The sequence below is a fragment of the Notechis scutatus genome, chromosome 1 (genome assembly GCF_049901735.1).
Source record: "Notechis scutatus isolate UNSWTSFEM ecotype Mainland chromosome 1, rNotScu1.2, whole genome shotgun sequence".
NCBI classification, from domain to species: domain Eukaryota; kingdom Metazoa; phylum Chordata; class Lepidosauria; order Squamata; family Elapidae; genus Notechis; species Notechis scutatus.
Window position 1 is genome coordinate 301,949,475 of NC_142009.1, and position 20,724 is coordinate 301,970,198.

A 20,724-nucleotide genomic window follows, 5' to 3' on the forward strand; every position below is an offset into this window, starting at 1 on the left:
AGGACTGACACAGAGCTTTCCTTGTTCTCCTGGTGCGCCCCATAGTCCCTTTTGAATGTCCCTGAAACTGGCTCTTCCTCAATGTCCAAGCCGGTGCCCAAGGAAGCCAAATGATGCGGACAAAGAAAAGCTTTCTGGTTTGTTTGTTTTTGCCTTGAGGGATTGAAGGAAAAAAAATTCAAAAGGTTTAGCTGGCAAGAACACAACGCATGCAGCAAACAAACAGCAAATGTTGGGTCTTTGCAGGTCCTTTCCTACCTGGGTCCTAAAGGCAGCCAGACAAACAGGGAAAATCTTTGCAAGGACCCAGCAAATGCTGCACATATTGTGCTCTAGCTGACAAAACTTTTTGAGCTGAATGTTTTCTTCATTTCCTCAAGGCAAAAAGCTGCAGAAAGGTTTTCTTTGCTTGTTTCATCCCTTTACTCTTCAGCCTGGACTCAAGATAAATAGCTTCCAGGTTTTGCCACCCTCTTTCCAGCATGCAGTTAAATTTAGCAAATTAAATTGTAAAAGGGGATAGAGATTGGAGGGCAGAGGGAGGGAGTTTAGTTTTAGCACAGAAAAGATCAACAAGTCTGTCCCTCCCAGCTTTTCTTATTTTATCAAAGAAATGTGTGTGAGGGAGGGGTTAAAGCAAAGAATAGGTTTTAGGAAGTTCTTCTTGAAGCTTGCTGCCTTAGTGTGCAGGGTCTGGTTTCCCAAAGCCTAGCAAGAGCCAGGAGAGATTTGCATGTAATGAATCTATCTCATATATTAGTTTCACCTTTTAAGTTGCATTACTGAAAAAAATGAACTTTTGCACAATATTCTAATTTTTTTAGCTTCACCTGTATTTATATCATCATATTGCAGAATGGTGTGGAAATATTCCCTTGAACATTAACCAAAAGTTTCCAGAGATGTTTATTTTAAGCATTGCTCAAGACTAGCAAAAAAAAAAAAAAAAAAGGGGAGCTTCCGGTTTGTCGACCGGCCGGCGGCAGGGATTTGCGAAGCTGCGCGATCCCTGCCGCGCTAGCCGCTTTTTGGGGCTCCGACCCAGCCGGGTGCGGAGCTAGGCCCTGCAGGGGCAGCTGAAGGTAGGGGATCCGGAGAAGGGTTTGGGGTGCTGCAGACTCCCTCCTGGCCGGCAGAACTCCTTTCCCAGGACGGTGCAGCGGCGGTCTGTAATGGCCGCCACAAAGAAGCTGGCAGCCGGGTAAGAATGCGCAGGAGGAAGTGGAGAAAGTGATTGAGAGGAGAAAGTTTTTCTTGGCTCCTAGGACTCTAAGACATATCTAATAAAACTCCTGAAAAGTATGACTTTTTGAATAATACCTGCCAGAAGAGGAAAAAGCGGCTGTGAAGGTGCTGAAAGGATAGCTTTCCCTCTTTTCCTACGGAATAAATAACTGGATATTAAGAAACCTATTTCTTTTAGGTAAAAATTGGTTTTAAGCGATGAGTGGGAAGAGAGAGGATTAAAAAGAAAACATTTGTATGCTAAGATTTGTTGGAGCAGATGCCTTAAGGATTTGAAGACTAGAATATATTGCAATAAGATTTTAAACAGATTTGGACTTTCTTTCTCTTGGATTGATATTGCCCCAGAAGGAGAAAGTGAGAATTCTGCCTTGGTTTTGTTGTAAGAAGAAAGAAGGGGAAAAGAAAAGAAAAGATTTATAATGGCTCTTTCTGTTGAGGAACTAAGAAAAGAATATGAACAAGCAAAAAAAAATGGTAAAGATGGTGTGGAAGAAGCTTTCCTTTTCTTAGAAATGGCGCTTATTAATTATCAACAAACATTACAACAGATGAAGACAGCAGAGGAACAAGAAAGAAAGAAAGGAGCCATCTTTAATGAATCTCAGAACTTGATCCAGAAAGAAGGAAGAGAGAAAGAAAAGAAAAGAAGAGAAAAGAAGAAAATTAAAGGACTTAAGGACTTAAGATCTAAAAAAACATTTAAGAAAGGGAAAAATAAGGTGCAAAACCAATATGATGATAGTAAACAAAAGGGAAAAGGAATACGACAGAGAAGGGAAGCTGGCAAGGCAGAGGCTAGAAGAAGGGGGTAGAAAGGTTTGTTGGGAGAAGAAAGAAAGGGAAAAGGTGGAGAAAAGCTACAATGTCTTGAAATTAAATGAAAAAAAGAAGCTTTTTTTGGATAATGGATAAAGTATAATTTTTTTTAAAAAAAAAAAGATTTTGCAAGGTACATAAGATGAGATGGTAGTATTGTAATGATTTAAGAGTTGATAAGAGATTAAAATATTAAAATGTTTAAAAATGATTGGCTTTAAAATTTAATAATAGGGGAGGTTTAGAATATTGTTTTAATTAAAGAGTTTAATAGGACTATGGTATTGATGTTATTATAAAATTTTTATTATAGTATCTTTTTTATTATTTGGATTTATTGTCTAATTATGTACTTAATTATGTTGGATGTATTAGTTAGATAGAATGTACCAAGCAAAATCGGATTGGGTATTAGATATTATTTTAAAGATTAATTTGATTAACTTAGGGGGAGATAGAAAGGCATCATACTCTGATTAATGATTTCAGGAGAAACTTATTTTCTTTTTTTTTTTATAAGGAATGAGACAAAGGGATGATAAAAATGGACAAAAGATATAAATATAATGATTCAAATTAAGATGATTAATTAAGATAGAAGTAAGAAGTGTGAAATATGTGGGGAAGTTAATATAGAAGGCTTAGAATGGTAAATAAAATAAGTAATGATATGTAAGATGAGCATGAATATAATTGAAGTCCATGAAGAGAGAGACACCTGGGTCCAAGTTACTTTCCAAAAAGATTTTTTTTATGTTTTGTGTGTTGTGTGTATATGTCTTTTGGGGGAGAATTAGTTAAAAATTGTAGAAATATAGATTGAGAATAATGGTAACTAAGTCAGAAAGAAACAGATGAAATAATAACAATGATATTGAATAAGAGTAAAGAGAAGTAAAGAGAAATTGAATAAGAGGTTTTGGTATGTTGTATGGAAATGGTTTAAAACAGAATTATAATTTATCTGACTTGTTAAATTGACAATGAAAAAGGTTTAAACATGTAATGAATAATGACAATTTGTGTGTTTTAAAAATTAATAAAACTTGTTTAAAAAAAAAAAAAAAAAAAAAAGGACGGCTTTTTCAGCAATCAAAGTAAACCTTCAGGAACCCATAACATTGATTGGCTATAGCAGGGGTCGCCAACATTTTGGACCTCAGGGGCCACCAAATTCATAATTTTAAATCCCGCAGACCAGAGACCCTGGGAAAATCCCCCCAAAAGTCTGCAGGAAAATTCCCCACTCCGTTTTCCTACCAATTGATCATTCTTTATTTGGGATCACAGGATACTGTCTCTAGCTCCATTTTCAGAGGGAAAGAGACTTTTGGCTTCATCCAAGGAAAGCAGCAGAAGCAGCAGAAGTCTTTCTTTCTCTCCCCAAATTCTGCCAGAAATGAGTCTTTGTGAGACTTGTCGCACTGGCGCAGCCTCTTGGAGCAGGATGCCTTGCATGGTCCCAAAGACTCATTTCTGGCGGAGTTTGGGGGAGAAAGAAAGACTTTGGCTGCTTTCCTTGTGTGCAGCCAAAAGCAGAAGAAGAAAGAAGTGGAAGGAAGCAGCCCGGTGGCCACGCGAGGTGTGTGTGGCGAGTGGGGCAAGTTCTCCCCCCCATTGCCCTTTCCCCCCTCCCCTCACTACCTCGTGTTGTTCACAATGCAAGTGATGCAAGCCTTGTGTTCCCGCGGGATGTGGGATGCGGGATGTAGAAGAGGTGTGAAGAAGGTTTTTATTCAGGAAAACTGCCTTTTGAAACTGAGATTGAGTGTGAATTCTGAAGATGGAAGAACTGGAATGATGTCTACAGTCTCTATTTAAATCAAATCACCAAAAATAATTCTAAACGGCCACCAATTGGGGAGAACAAAGGAGACTCACGGAGAATTTATAGTCTCCATATAAATCACCCAGCTCCATTTAAACAACCTAGCTGATTAGTCAGCCTGAATTTAAATTCCCACTCAGCTGATTGTAAAACTGAACCCATACATGCAACCTTCTACAATGCTGCAACAAACCTGGGACTGGAACAACTAGTAACCAACAATACTAGACTTAACAACTGCCTCGATCTCATCTTCTGCAATAGTTTGAATTCAATTTACGGAATACAAATTAAAGAGCCCTTTTCCAACAGTGACCATAACATGATTGACTTTTGTCTCAACATACGTCCACACAAAAATCAACACAACGATGTGATCCCCAATTATAACTTCAAAAAAGGCAACTATGATCTTATAGACAATGATCTCTCATCCCTTAATTGGCAGTTTGTATTCACTGGATGCAATACTGTTGAAGAGCATTACAACATATTTTTACTTGAAGTCAAAAGAGTCATCAAACTATATGTACCAATAACAACTCCAAAACCCAGAAAAAAACAGATTACCATAACAATAAGGAAGCTTCAATCCAAAAAGAGATCACTTTGGCGGAAAAACAAATCTAGTCACGTTGCCAACTTCAAAAGCCGATACAAAAATTTATGCCACCAGATAACGACTGAATGCACCAATTATCACATTAAACAAGAGCTATAAAGCTCTTCCAAAGAGGGGAGAGGGCAACCAATGATCTTCTGGGCAATGGCATTAACCCTCTGGAGCACTGTCCTATCTGCCACTGTGCAATTGGCAAACCACACAAAGGTGCAGTATGTTAAAATGCTCTCTCAGGTGCAGCGGTAGAAGGTCACCAGCAGTTTTTCATTCAGTTGTTATTTCCTGAGAAGTCTCAGGTAGTATAATCTCTGCTGGGCCCTTTTGACCAGGGCTGCAATGTGGGCACCCCAGGTCAGGTCCTCTTTTAGGGTAATACCCAGAAACTTAAAACTGGCCACTTGCTCCACTCGCTCTCCATTGATAAGCAAGGGCTGGATGTCTGATCTGTTCATTCTATAATCCACTATAAGCTCCTTGGTCTTATTGGTGTTGAGGACCAAGTTATTGTCTCCACACCACGAAAGCAACTGGTCCAGCTCATCTCGGTAGGCAGACTCATCCCCCCCGGAGATAAGTTGTTGTTTTATCTGCAAATTTAGCAATAGTATTACTAGCGTGAGTGGGAATGCAGTCATGCACATAAAGAGTATAGAGTAAGGGACTGAACATGCAACCCTGTGGTGTACCAGTGTTAAGAATAAGGGCTGAAGAGGTATGATTACCTAATCTGACCCTCTGTGAGTGGCCAGACAGGAAATCCATAATCCAAAGGCAGATTGAATTAGAAAGCCCAAGGTCCAGAAGTTTAGACACTTGTCTATGTGGAAGAATTGTGTTAAACGCAGAACTAAAATTCACAAAAAGCATCCTCACATAGCCCCCCACCCCTGCTGTTCTAGATGAGTCAGAGCAGTGTGAAGAGTGATGGCTATAGTATCCTCTGTAGATCTATTTTTTTCTGTATGCAAACTGATGTTTATCAAATGTATGCGGATTACCAGAAATGATGTGCCGGCAGACCAATTTCTCAAAGTTCTGAGATTTGAAGAGACCTGTTTCCTGGCTATATATATTTTTTTAAAAAAAACAAGTTTTATTAATTTTTAAAACACACAAATTATCATTATTCATTACATGTTTAACCTTTTTCCATTGTAAATTTAACAAGTCAGATAAATTATGATTCTGTTTTAAACCATTTCCATATAATATACCAAAACCTCTTATTCAATTTCTCTTTACTTCTCTTTACTCTTATTCAATATCATTATTATTATTTCATCTGTTTCTTTCTGACTTAGTTACCATTATTCTCATTCTATATTTCTACAAGTTTTTACCAATTCTCCCCCAAAAAAGACATATACACACAACACACAAAACATAAAAAAATCTTTTTGGAAAGTAACTTGGACCCAGGTGTCTCTCTCTTCATGGACTTCAATTATATTCATGCTCATCTTACATATCATTACTTATTTTATTTACCATTCTAAGCCTTCTATATTAACTTCTCCACATATTTCACACTTCTTAATTCTACCTTAATTAATCATCTTAGTTTGAATCATTATATTTGTATCTTTTGTCCATTTTTATCATCCCTTTGTCTCATTCCTTATGAAAAAAAGAAAATCAGTTTCTCCTGAAATCATTAATCAGAGTATGATGCCTTTCTATCTCCCCCTAAGTTACTCAAATTAATCTTTAAAATAATATCTAATACCCAATCAGATTTTGCTTGGTACATTCTATCTAACTAATACATCCAACACAATTAAGTGCATAATTAGACAATAAATCCAAATAATAATAAAAAAATACTATAATAAAATTTTATAATAACATCAATACCATAATTTTATTAAACTCTTTAATTAAAACAATATTCTAAACCTCTCCTATTATTAAGTTTTAAAGCCAATCATTTTTAAACATTTTAACATTTTAATCTCTTATCAACTCTTAAACCATTGCAATACTACCATCTCATCTTATGTACCTTGCAAAATCTTTTTTTTAAAAAAATTATACTTTATCCATTATCCATAAAAATTCCTTTTTTCATTTAATTTCAAAACATTGTAGCTTTTCTCCACCTTTTCCCTTTCTTTCTTCTCCCAACAAACCTTTCTACCCCCCTTCTTCTAGCCTCTGCCTTACCGGCTTCCCTTCTCTGTCGTATTCCTTTTCCCCTTTGTTTACTATCATCATATTGGTTTTGCACTTTATTTTTCCCTTTCTTAAATGTTTTTTTAGATCTTAAGTCCTTAAGTCCTTTAGTTTTCTTCTTTTCTCTTCTTTTCTTTTCTTTCTCTCTTCCTTCTTTCTGGATCAAATTCTGAGATTCATTAAAGATGGCTCCTTCCTTTCTTTCTTGTTCCTCTGCTGTCTTCATCTGTTGTCATGTTTGTTGATAATTAGTAAGCGCCATTTCTAAGAAAAGGAAAGCTTCTTCCACACCATCTTTACCATTTTTTTTTGCTTGTTCATATTCTTTTCTTAGTTCCTCAACAGAAAGAGCCATTATAAATCTTTTCTTTTCTTTTCTCCTTCTTTCTTCTTACAACAACCAGAATATTCAAAAGAAAATAAAAAGATAAAACAGTCCCAAAGTTATCAATCAGTCCAAACCAAGGCAGAGTTCTCACTTTCTCCTTCTGGGGTAATATCAATCAAAGAGAAAGAAAGTCCAAATCTGTTTAAAATCTTATTACAATATATTCTAGTCTTCAAATCCTTAAGGCATCTGCTCCAACAAAGTCTTAGCATACAAATATTTTCTTTTAATCCTCTCTCTTCCCACTCATCGCTTAAAACCAATTTCCACCTAAAAAATAGGTTTCTTAATATCCAGTTATTTATTCCGTAGGAAAAGAGGAAAGCTATCCTTTCAGCACCTTCAAACAGCCGCTTTTTTCCTCTTCTGGCAGGTATTATTCAGAAAGTCATACTTTTCAGGAATTTTATTAAATATGTCTTAGAGTCCTAGGAGCCAAGAAAAACTTTCTCCTCTCAATCACTTTCTCCACTTCCTCCTGCGCATTCTTACCCGGCTGCCAGCTTCTTTGTGGCGGCCATTACGGACCGCCGCTGCACCAGTCCTGGGAAAGGGGGTTCTGCCGGCCAGGGAGGGGGTCTGCAACACCCCAGTCCCTTCTCCGGATCCCCCTACCTTCAGCTGCCCCTGCAGGGCAGCCTAGCTCCGCACTCCGTGTGGGTCGGAGCCCCAAAAACGGCTAGCGCGGCAGGGATCGCGCAGCTTCGCAAATCCCTGCCGCTCGCGAAGCCGACAAACCGGAAGGCCTGGCTATATTGATATCTATGATGCCTCTTCTTGGCTGCCATACATATTTAATTTGCACTATATTGTAATTATTTTTATCTGTTTTAGGATTGTTCATGGCCGAGAATAACTTGCTTGAGATGGGCAGTCCTGGAAATTGGATTGGACAGATAGATAGATAGATAGATAGATAGATAGATAGATAGATAGATAGATAGATAGATAGATAGATATTTGCTAAGGAACAAAAGATGAACTATATCCTCAATAAATGACAAAAATGTCTGTGGGGATTTATGTGTGTGCATATTACATACATGACATATAGAGATGTTGTTGTTGTTGTTGATGATGATGATGATATGGAAATTCTTTAGGTTTTATGATGTTTGGTAAAACAGTGTGCATTTCATCAACCTGTATAACCATTAACCTGCTCTTTTGATGGGGAACAAAAATCCTGGGCCCTCAAAAACACCTTTGCATGTACTTCCATTTCCCAGAAATTCTTGTATAGTTTCCAGAATGCCTGGCAAGTGAAGCAGGTCCAGTATCTTTTTTTAAAGTCTAGTTGGCATAACAAGTATTTGGCAGGATGGAAAAGAAAGAAATAATTCAATATGTTCAATGCTGCATTACAATTTTCCCCTAATTAGAATGTTCAGCTAGATCACAATTATAAAAGAGAATAGAAAGCATTGCAAAGTATTTCTTTTAGACTTATAGCCACCAGCATGAAACCTAAAGATTTAGGATGGAACATTTAAAATCCTATTATGCATGATAATTTTTTAAAAAAGAATTTATGGATGGCAGAAGCTTTAATTGAAGAAAAGCAGGGGTGGGATTCTACCAGTTCACACCTATTCGCTACAACTGGTTGTTAACATTCTAAGCAGTTGGGAGAACTGGTTGTTAGAAGAAATTACTGGCCTAATCCTGTAAGGAAGGCAGGAAGGAAACATTCTGGTGTTGCTTACAGAAACTGCCTCTCCGTTAACCCTTATTACATTCTTGGCAGGACTAGACTTCTCTGGAGTTTTTCCCCCCTGCTTTGCTGGTACTTTGCTTGTGTGGAGTGACCATTCAAAGTTACAATGGCACTGAAAAAAGTGACTTATGGCCGATTTTCACAGTTACGACTGTTGCAGCATTCCCACAGTCTTGAGAGGCCAGGCGAGAAGATGCGTGCCTCAATGTGAGTGATATTGAGTTGGCCACATCCAGCCAATAACTTGACCACCAAGCCATGTCCACCCGGTCACATGACCACCAAGCCACTCCTACCACCTAAGCCACGCCCACAGAACCGGTTGTTAAAAAATTTGAATCCCACCCCTGAAGAAAAGGCTGTAGTTGCCAATTTAGAAATGTATAAATGTTCATAAAAATCAAGCACATTTATGCTTGTGTCTTTCTTATATCTATCTAGTTTAACAAATTGCAATGATATCTTTATGCTGTTGTTTTTTAAGGAAAATACTCCCTTTTTCTTTTAATGGGGTTCTTTACAAGTGCAAGATTGTTCAAGTTTTATTTTACCCTGAACTAGGCAATTAGAATTATAAGAAAAATGTCCTTTAGATAAATGAGAGTGAATTCCTTAGCTTTGATCAGAACACATATACAAGTCAAGAAGTTATAGTCTTATGGGCATTTTGGCTTCTGAAGGCCGACATGAAAGGATATTGATATTTTATTTTTTATTTTATTTTTCTATTTAAGAATGTGGTAATACAGGTAGTCCTTGATTTACTACCACAATTTTAGCCTGGAATTTTGGTCATAAATCACTGAAGTCCATTAAGCACTTTCTCCATATGACCTGACTCAACTTTAAAACTGTATCATGGCTTTTCCAGGCATGATTGTTAAGTGGAATGTGGGGTGCCTTAGTAGGCGAGGGAGTCCCTGGAAATCCCGGTGCAGGCCACATGCAAGTTATGGGGGTGTTGCAGCTAGTGCAAGCATGAGGAGTCTAGGAAGAGGAGCTGTAGCTGTCCTATCCTAGCACAGCAGTGCAGCAAAAAGACACTTTGCTCAGAAAGCACAAAATGTCTGGGAAGCTTCCATAGTGGGGTATAAATCAACTGAATGGACTGAACAACCAAGAAACCTTCAAAGCGGGGTGCAAAACAAATGCCTGGGAGAATTCAAGGGAGAGAAGCAACCACACAAACACCCCCCTGTCGACAAAGCCCCAAATGATCTGGAAATTCCAGCCCAGCTGTCTTTACTGCCTTATGCCATTTGACCTTCACCCTTTTCTTCCCACAGAGCCACTGTGATAAAAATCAACCATTTCAGACAACTGAAATCTGGAGATGCATGAACAATATATAAGAGCTTAATTATGAAGCTTTTGCAAAAGGGAATTCCACCTTTAGGCAGAAAACATGGCTCCCAGGAAGGCTGGGCTTTATATACAGGTTCAAATATACAGTCTCTGCCCCTTTCCTGCCCTGTTCACAATCTATCAAAGTTACATATCTCCCTACGCAAGAACCCTGTTATCGTAGCATAGCATCTGTGCCCTTGTCCTGTTTACCCATTCCCATTTTCAATAATCTCCGTCATTAACATGACACTGGTCAGCATAACCTGCCAAATATGTAATCTTTATACAAAACAATAGAGAATTCTTACATAACATTCCAGTAAATTATCTTAGGTTAACATAAAGATGGCATTACCATAGCTTTATATTTTCACAGGTATCATTTTACATATCACAGCCACATAGAGAAAGAGGATGAAAAAGAAAAGGGCTAAAGACAGCTACTGAGAGGCAACATCTTAAAGCAATCCACCAACTCTTTTCCTATGTTCCTGGATGGGGCTGAAGCACTTCGTAGAATTTTTAAAAAAGCTGCTTTCACTTTTTCAAGGCTCTGCAAAGAGAATACAACTCTTCCTGAAGAGAGTACAACAATCCTGAGGGTACGCAGAGGGTACACAGAGCAGCCCTGATGCCAAAAACAAAAGTTAAAAGTTAACCGTTTTTTAAATCTCTACAAACCTTTTTCTGGGCGTGGCTGCTACATACGTACAACCGTGTGGTGCAATGTTGCCACAGATGCAAAAGAGCATGCTTGAGAGTATAATTACTCTATAAATACAATATATTGCAATAGTAGATTTTGGAGATATGAAAGTGAGTTGGATGATGAAAAAGAACAAGTATGCACTTGAATGCTGAAGGTTTATGGATTAGAATTCCACAAACAGTACCTTTCCTAATTTACAAATGTGAAAGGGGTGTGGGAGTATTTACCTCAAAAGTGGCCTGACTGGTTCATAAGAGAAATGGAGAGCAGTACCTCCCTGCTACTCAGGATGTATAGCAGCCAATATCAAGAACATTATGGCCTCTGATGTTGGAAGCAATATCCAGTTATCAGGATCAATGGCATTGTCAGCAAGAAGAACATGACCCTCTACGAGATGCTCTTACATTCTTGAATGTGTCACTACCAATTCTCCCATCTTGACAACACTGGAATTCTTTCTCAATAATTTAAGTATATTTTGTTCAACCAAACCTCGAAAGGTTGCAGAATCTTGGCCTAGTCTTGAAAACTAAAACAGTTCAGCCTTGGTTAGTAGGCCATCACCTAGGTAGGAAAGGACTGGTCCTGAATTGAGGAATCAAGAAAATCTCCCAGAAGTCAGTGCAAAGTCACATCACATCTGTGATGTGAAAAGAATGTCCAGATATGTCCAGAATTTGAGTGCAACTCAAAGGAAGTATTACTTTCCCCTTTTATTTAGCTAGTGAATGTCTAGGATAGAAAAGTAGTCCATGGGTGGTGGCGGGAATACAGTCAACATCAATTCATATTTCTCTGGAAGTGTTCAAAATTCTCTGTTTAGGCAATGCCAACAATATTCACTATGATTTCATCTTGATGCTATCTCAATGCCATTCTCCTCCCCCCCCCCCATCATCCTTGGGCCCATTTGCAATTACACCTGCCTAAACCAACTAGTGGTTGATTCTGCAATTGTCTAATCAATCAAATGCAAACAGCCACCAGCTGGAGGGCAATTGCATAAAGATTATCCTAATGGCAAAAATGAACGGAGCCTGTGTTCAGATTCAGATGTGACAGTTTAAAAATTGAGGAATTCTGAGAAGTTTCTATGACTTGTAGGGATAAATAGAGAAAAGTCCATCACTTTATCTATAGAAAATTAGGTGGCCTTACTTGGGGTAGCATGAATACAGTTTGAACTGGTAGAAATTTGTGATAGAGAAAATATTTGTACACAAAAATGTGTACCAGGGAGGTTTCCTCTCACCCGAGGAAATTGATGATAAGTTTCCTATTCTCACTTACAGCTGGGGATTCATACCTGCGGAAAAGGTGGGAATTGTCCAATTTCTTTGTCAGATTTTGGATATCCTTCCAGATTATGATACCATATTAGCTGGGCTACTATAGGGATGCTGGAGAACTGTGGTTCCAAAGTTTTAGGAAGGTTCTGTTTTGATAAGACTGAAATCTCCTTGGGGCTATTCTACAATTCTATCTCACTGTAGGATCCTGGCAGGCCTTTGCTCATTTGAAGATCACATTAATTGGGTTCAAGTCCAGTCAATCAGATTTTTCATTGTAGATTAAATGGGTTTGCAATATGTAAAATCTGGCATTAAACTGTAGTATTAATTTGTTCTGCAAAAAAAATGGGATAAAGAAAGAACTTTTATCATAAACTGTGTTTGTAAAATACATTTTCTGCTACAGTCTTGCAGTATTTTGGTTTCTAACTAAATGTCAGCAATGAAGGATGTTGATCATACATTGTTATGTTTTTTCAATTCAAGAATGTGGTAATATAAGTTTATGCCGTACTTATTTCAAACCACATCATGTTGTAGTCATGACCATTTTTGGTACATATTTTAGCTAATTATGTGCAACCTATCTGTAGTGCAATATGTACCTAGCTACTTGCAGGAGGAATTAAAGGTGAAAACCACCCTATATAAATTTGGTAACATCCAGCATTCAAATATATAAATAATCCATGCTGACTCTGGAAAAACCATATCCTTTCTGTATATTTAGAATAACAACCATAAGCACTTCCTGACACACAGATGTATCAGCTTTGATAAATGTCTGTGGAGATTCTCAATCATCCAGGTCATGGTTGTCTGAAAGGTGCTTTTCAAAAGGCCACTGGCCTTTCCTTGAAAACCTTTCATTTTTCATCGAAGAAGCTTCTTCACAACAAAATATTTTCAAGGAAAAAAAAACCCGAAGAAACCTTTGGGGCATCAGTAAGGCCTCTGAGATTCATTCATGATTAAGATTAGGAGGGCCTGAGTTTGTTGTAATGCTATAGATTGGGCTGAGTTTTTAAAAACCTGTCATTCTTTTTTAAAAAAACTTGTACTGGTAATAAAATGTAAACCTTATATTTAATCGTTATAAGATTTGTTACCAATAAAATCTGGAATGCTCAGGACCAGAGGACATTGCTGCCAATTTGGGTGACAAATATAATTTTAACAACCTGCTATCATACCTCTGGTTGTTATTTTTTAAAGGAAATACTCCCCTTCTTTTTCTTTTGATGGGCTTCTTTAAAAGTGCAAGATTATTCAAGGATTTTTTTTAAAAAAATAAATCCTAAACAGGGCAATTACAGTTAGAGGAAAGGCACCTTTTAGATCAGTGAGAGTAAATTCCAGGCACCACTTAGTTAGCAGAGATCAAAACACATATTCGATTCAAGAGAAATGGCAGTTGGTCACTTGGGCGAAGAAGCCCTGACCTTTTCTGATGAATGCTGCATATGGGCACCCGTACTTTGTGAGCACATCTCACAATTTATCAGCTGTTCAATCTACACCTATATTTAGCAGATACAGATACAGATTTACAGAGTTGGAAGGGACCTTGTAGGTCATCTAGTCCAACCCTTGGCCCAAGCAGGAGACCCTACAACATTTCTGACTGATGGCAGTCCCGCCTCTTCTTGAAAGCCTCCAGTGATGATGCTCTCACAACTACCGAAGGCAAGCTATTCCATTGGTTGATTGTTCTCACAGTCAGAAAATTTCTCCTTGGTTCCAGGTTGAATCTCTCCTTGTTCAGTTCCCATCCATTAGTCCTTGTCTGGCGTATAGGAGCTTTGGAAAATAGCTTGACCCCCTCCTCTCTCTGGCACCCCTCAAGTATTGGAAGACTGCTATCATGTCTCCCCTGGTCCTCCTCTTCACTAGACTACCCATGCCCAGTTCCTGCAACTGTTCATTATATGTTTTAGCCTCCAGTCCCCTAATCATCTTGGTTCACTTCTGTACTTTACAAATGGGTGATGACAGAGAAACCCTGAGCTTCAACTCAAAATGAAAGGGCCTATACAATTGCCATGCTCTATGCAAACCTGTTCTCCAGATTACCTTTCTGTATCTTACCCTTATTATCTTGCCTTGTCCTCCTACCCTAGGGTGTGAAAGTCTGTTTCATCCCTGAAGTCCCTCCCTTTTACTTTGTAGCCCTTGGGGATTTCTCAAAAATTTAGCATGTGACTGCTGAAAATCAAAAGGGCCATTTTCCACACTTTTGAGATAGGTAATGCAAACAATGAGAAGGGGGAGAACTTGACTTGGAAAGAAAATCTTATACTGTACCTAAAGTAAAACTTCCTAGCTTGCAAAAAAAAAAAAAAAAAGCTGCCTTGCTTTCTACAAACTAGAACTACAGGTTTTTCTCAGCTCATGCAAAGGTTTAATGGCAGGCTGGAGTAGGAAAGGGGATCATTTTAGCACTGATTCTCTCTGAGGAAGCCCACACAAAGCCTGCCATTGGTCACCTGCCTCTCACTTCAACTGTACATGTTGCAAAGTACTTTAGAGCAGAAATGGGCAACTATGGCAACTTTATGATCAGTGGACTTCAACTCCCATAATTGCTCAGTCAGCATACCTATGCTAGCTCAGGAATTATGGGAGTTGAAGTCCACAGGTCATAAAGTTGCCATAGTTGCCTACCCTGTTTTAGACTCTGTATTTATATTTTGCCAAATGAAAATAGTTTTCCCCTGCTGTCTTCTTACGATAATTTTATGTTTTATATAAAATCTTAATATGTAAATGCATCTGTTCTACTCTTTATTAACAATATATAAAGTTCTATACTTCTTTGTTTTTCATGTGGACTTATGATGCAAAATGTATTACATACATAAAATGTATTACAAAATAAATACTTATTTTCTTTGCCACTTTCCCACGTAAATAATTAGGTAATCTGCATTCTTTCTACATACACCAATTCAGAGCTTAAATTTGCATTACAATGAAAATTGTATTATTTTATTTGTATCAGTGAACTCTCTCTCTCTCTCTCTCTCTCTCTCTCTCTCTCTCTCTCTCTCTCACACACACACACACACACACACACACATTTTTAAATAGTATTTTCTTCTGAGGTAATGCACAACTGTTTACTCTAGTAAAATGGTATACATTATTAAAATGCTATTTTATAGCATTCTAAATATAAGAATACATGATTACTACACTTCTAACATTAGAAGTCTCTTCAACTTTATAAACTTTGTAAAACTACAAGAAAGGACAAATAAGCTCTATAAAGTGACTTTAAACCCACACTTCTACCCCATGAGATTACTCACTGTCTCTATGGAGAACTTTCATTCATTCAAACAGGCCTCTTGTCCTTTTTCTTCTGCTATTTATGCACATCAGATTGCAGAATGGTGTGGAAATACTCAGTAAAGCATTAACCAAAGGTATACACACATATTTATTTTAAGCTTTGCCTAAAGATTGGCAAACCAAAAAATGGCTTATTCAGCAATCGAAATAAATGAAAAGTTCAGGAACCCGTTTAATGTTGATTGCCTATACGCAGGGGTCTTCAAACTTGACAGCTTTAAGACTTATGGAAGAGTCCTCCTCTCCATAATTCCTCCTCCAGTCATGTTAGCTCAGGAATTCTGGGAGTTGAAGTTCACAAGTCTTAAACTTGTCAAGTTTGAAGACCCTTGGCCTATAGCTATGGCTTTCAAAAATTAGGTACATATGCTTTTTCTAATAGCTGGTTAGTTAGGATCAGGGACAATCCTGTCCTGCCAGCCTTTTGTAAATCCTTGAAGACTGGCTTTGTTCCTCTTCCTGGGGCCCTGAGGATGTGAAGGGTCCTGTCTCCTGGCTACAATTAATATATGTGATGGCTTTTTCTCAGCAGCCATATATGTTTAATTTTTATTATACTGTAATTGTTTTTTAACTGTTTTATGTTTGTTTGTGGCTCAGGATTACTTGCTTAAGATGGGCAGGCATAGAAATTAGACAGAAACTAGATGACAGAAAGATAGAGAGATAGTTAGATAGATAGATAGATAGATAGATAGTAGATAGATAGATAGATAGATAGATAGATAGATAGATAGATAGATAGATAGATAGATAGATAGATAGTGACTTGCTTAGTTAAAAAAGATGAACCACATTCCCAATAAATGGCAAAAATGGTGTCTGTGGGGATGTATGTGTGTTACACACATGACACATGATGACGACGATAACAATGATGGAATGGAAATTCATTAGGTTTACTATGTTTAGTAAAACAGTATGCATTCGATCTACCCATCTAACCATTACTCTGCTCTTTTGACAGGGAACAAAACATCCCTTCTTCTCCCTTTTTAATAATTTTCTATTTGTCAAATTGGTTTGGACTTGATGGTTTTTAAATGGAAGAGGAAACTTTCTATCGTTCTCCTAACCTACTGTCCAGGATTGGACATAATCTGCAGGGTATGTTAATACAAGCTGAACTTTCACAGGGTTGGATGTTCAGACATGAACTTTTCATGCATGTTACATTTGCTGCTATGTACTACAATGCATGTGTAGTAATTCTTTTTTTAATAGATGTAAACACACTCAATCCCTGCAAATGAAGAGAATCCTGGGTCCTCATAAACACATTTTGCATGTACTTTCACATCACAGAAATATGACCTGTATGGTTTGCCAGATGCTTGGCAAGTGAACACAGATCCAATTCTTTTTTTTTTTAGTTTAGTTCACACAATAAGCATTTGGTAGGATGGAAAAAATAATAATTCAATACGTTCAATGCTCCATTATAATTTTCCCCTGGTTGGAACACTTCAGCTAGATCACAATTAGAACAGAGAATAGAAACCACTGCACAGTATTTCTTTTAGATTTATAGCCACCAACACCAAGTCCAAAGATTTAGAAAGGAACATTTAGGATCCTGTTAAAGAATTGACAAAAGGTTTAGTTAAAGAAGAAAATCCTGTACTTATGAATTAATTTATAAATACAAAAAAACCCAAGCAAATTTCTCTCTCTGTCTCTCTCTGTCTCTCTCTCTCCCCCCATAAATGTGAGTGTGTGTGTGTTGCAATTGTATATTAACATTCAGAATCTCACACCATCAAAAACAACAATAACAATAATATTGAAAGTATAAAAACACAATAATCAAAAATGGGGAAATCTGCATTTCAGAATGCATTTGGAATCAGAGCTCAACTGATCAACCTATCAGAAAAAATTCATTTTAAGAAGCTTCTGGAAGGTGACTATAGTTAGGGTCAAACACACTTTTCACAGGAGGCCATTCCACAAGACTGAGAAAATATCATAAAAATAGCTTCCAATCTTCTGCTCCTCTGACATCCCAAAAACTGGGAACAACAGCTTCTTCTCCTGAAAATGGAAGACAGCCAATTGCTTTCTAAATTCTAAATTATAATATTCAAGGTTTTTTCACTCATTTAAGATATCATTATGTCCGTTAATCATTCAGAGTAAAAATGATCCTTTCCATGACTCAATCTAATCATTTTAAATCATAAGAATGTCCCTGCTGGATGAAACCAAGGCCTTTTAAGGCTAATAGTTTTTTTTTTTTTTTACAGTAGCAACACCAGTAATGTATTGGAAGTGCAGAAGATGTTCCTTAGTGCAGCATTAGTATTTTGTGCCTGTTTCTTAATCATATTAGGATGATCCTGAACATGCAAACATTATTTAGCATCATGATTAATAATTATGGTTATGTTGTCGATAAATTTGCTATGATTTTGTTTGACTGATTTGGGACCATGATCACTCTACATTCTACAATTGGGAAATTAAATCAATTAGAAACTTCTAAATATTGGAAACGTTTACATAATACAGCCTGGAGAAGCTAAATAATGGAAGCATTTGAGGCACTTTTTATATATGTTATAAAGAAACTGCATTTAAAAATATTATTTGATTAATCATATGACCATAAGGACTTAGACCTGCTAGATTATTTACTGAAGGCAGAACAAATAACAATGAACCAGTTCAGCCAGTCATAGATATTTGCTTAGTTTAGTAATAATTAGCAACTGAGTTACAGAATTCCAAGTAAGATAGAGAGTACTGAAAGATTTACAAATGGCAGGGCTCAACCCTAAATCATTTGGCCATATCATCAGGAATTCTATTAGTGATAGTCCAAAAGCATCTGAAAGGCAGCAGGGTAGGAAAGTCCCTGAAGAAGGAGAGACTTTGAGAAATCATCTGATCCAATCTCTTACCCAATACTAGAATTCACAATTACAGTATTAAGCGCTAACAGATATCCATCTAGGTTCTGTTGAAATAAATCCAGTGAAGGAGAGTCCATCATCTCCCAGGGCAAGCTGTTCCATTATTGAATAATTATTACCTTTAGGAATTATTCGTTATGTCCAACAGAAATCTATTTCTTAAAGTTATTATTTCTTGTTATGTCTTATGATGCAACTCTGAACAATTCTGCCCTGCTTCTACATTACAACTATTCAGATAAATGAAGATACATATTTTGGCTCCCAACATCTTCTCTATAATAAATATATGCAGTATTTTCAACCATCCTTGTTTTTCATTCTAGACTCCTTATCAATAGAAGATAATATTTATAGCTTAAGGTTGAACTGTAGGGTCCATGGAGCTCACTGAGCCTGGTTGTTTGCCTGCAGATGTTTCATTGTCCGATTAGGTAACCTCTTCAGTGCTAGTGAGTGCAGAGTTCGCCCCCAGTTTATAAACTTGTCCTGGCAATGTGGTTGATGGGGATTTGATTTTTTTTTCTGGTAGTTCCTTGATTAAAGTATTGTTTTCTTTTTGATTGTTTGCCTGGTGTTAATCCCTGCTTATCTGGGTTTTGTTACTGATATTCTTGTCTTTTCGTTTCCTTTTAACTTCTTTAATAGTCTTTTTTGAATGATCTTAAATTTGGCTTATTTTTATGTGTTTGTTGATGGTTGATTTTTCTGAGGGCCCGGCTTCCAGGAATTCCCTAGCATTTTGGATTTAGCTTGTTCTAGGACAGGCTTGTTCTAGGATTTAGCTTCTTCTATGACTGTTCTAAAATCTCAATTTCATTGAGGGCCTCATCCGAGCTGTGGTTGACCTTGGGGGGCTGGGTAGGCATGGCCAACTGGGTGGGTGTGGCTGACTGGGTGGGCGTGGCCAGTTGAGGCCACTCCCCACTGGGTAGACCAGGACGAAGCCATGCTGGCCCGATGTTTCCTCTTTGCATTGGGTAGATGGGGCTGAAGTGATGTGGGCCGGCCCCATGGGCCGTATCTGACCACATTGCAGGCTGGATCTGGCCCGTGAGCCTTGAGTTTGACACCCCTATTCTAGGATGTTCACAGTTTCCCAGCTGAAATTATGGTCTGTCACATAAAATTTGCTTGCAAGCAAACTCACAAAATTAACTAATACACACCATGTATGTAAATATTGAATTGATTATTTTTTAAAAAGAGCAACTTTTACTCAAAATCAGGCAAAGCAGGCAGGCAGATTGAGTTGCTCCCAGAATCACAGATTCACTCAGAGATCTACCATTCTGCAATCTATTTGCCTGCGCTGAAAAATAGAAGCTTCAGTCCTAAGGTTCAGCTCTGCTTTTAGATTAGCTAGAAAGCAAAAAATCCAACTATTTCCTGGTTTCTAGCTAATCTAAATATCACAGTGATAGTCAGAACAGCTGATGGTGGAAAAAAAAGGAAAAATAGCAACTTACCAAAAACTAGGCGAAGGCACAAGGGAGGCTTGTTGGATGGCGTGCATGCCAGGTAAGGAGTGAGTGGCCGGGAGGGGAGGAGCCAGCTAGTGGCGCAATTTTCCGGTTCTCAGAACTGCACAGAATCGTAACAACCGGTTCTATAGAATCAGTCCGACCAGGTAGAATCCCATCCCTGGGTGGGCGTAGCTAGGGTGGGAGTGGCCAGGGTGGGCATTGACACAGGCTCAAGATGCATTTTTTCCTTTCTCTTCTTTCATTGCACAGTTCTTTACTATAACCATTTTCCTATCTCTTCTATCAGATATTACTGGGAAACATTTATTACTTATTCTTCATACTCCACTAAACTTTTTATTTCTAAATTTATACCTCATTGTTTAATAGTAAATTGCTTTTCCAGGCTGAAAACCTATTTATACTATTGTATTTTTATTATTCAACTAATAATAAAAACACAATAGCATAAATAGCATGATAATACAAGATCTAATAGCAGACATAAATTTCCAGGATAGTAAATAGAAATGGCTGTCAATTATAGATTGTTGATTGTAGATTAAATGGGCTTGCAATATGTAAAATCTGGCATTAAACTGTAGTATTAACATAGGATGTTGCTTGTTTTCTATCCCGATCAGGCACTTACTTGAGGCCACATAATTGTAATCCAGTCCAATTCAGTCCTCCTGCAGCATTCTGCCATCTGAAAACGGGCCATGCAGGGCCTCCGTGCGGCCCATTTTCAGCCAACAGAGTGCTGCAGGAAGCTGTGGAGGCTGAAAATTGGCCACAGGGGGGCCACATGCCCAGGGGTGGGATTCAAAATTTTTAACAACCGGTT

The 20,724-nt window shown here is 37.7% G+C and overlaps 1 protein-coding gene across 1 annotated transcript in view; it reads right to left on the reverse strand.

The window, feature by feature from the left end:
- LOC113419691 (alpha-1-antitrypsin-like) overlaps positions 1–15,561 on the reverse strand; it is a 36,384-nt gene extending 20,823 nt beyond the window's left edge. Inside the window, exon 1 of the mRNA XM_087952130.1 lies at positions 15,454–15,561. Within this exon, the coding sequence (XP_087808256.1) occupies positions 15,454–15,475 (22 nt within the window). The 5' untranslated portion in view covers positions 15,476–15,561. The remainder of the gene's footprint in view (positions 1–15,453) is intronic.
- Between the last annotated feature and the right edge of the window lie 5,163 nt (positions 15,562–20,724).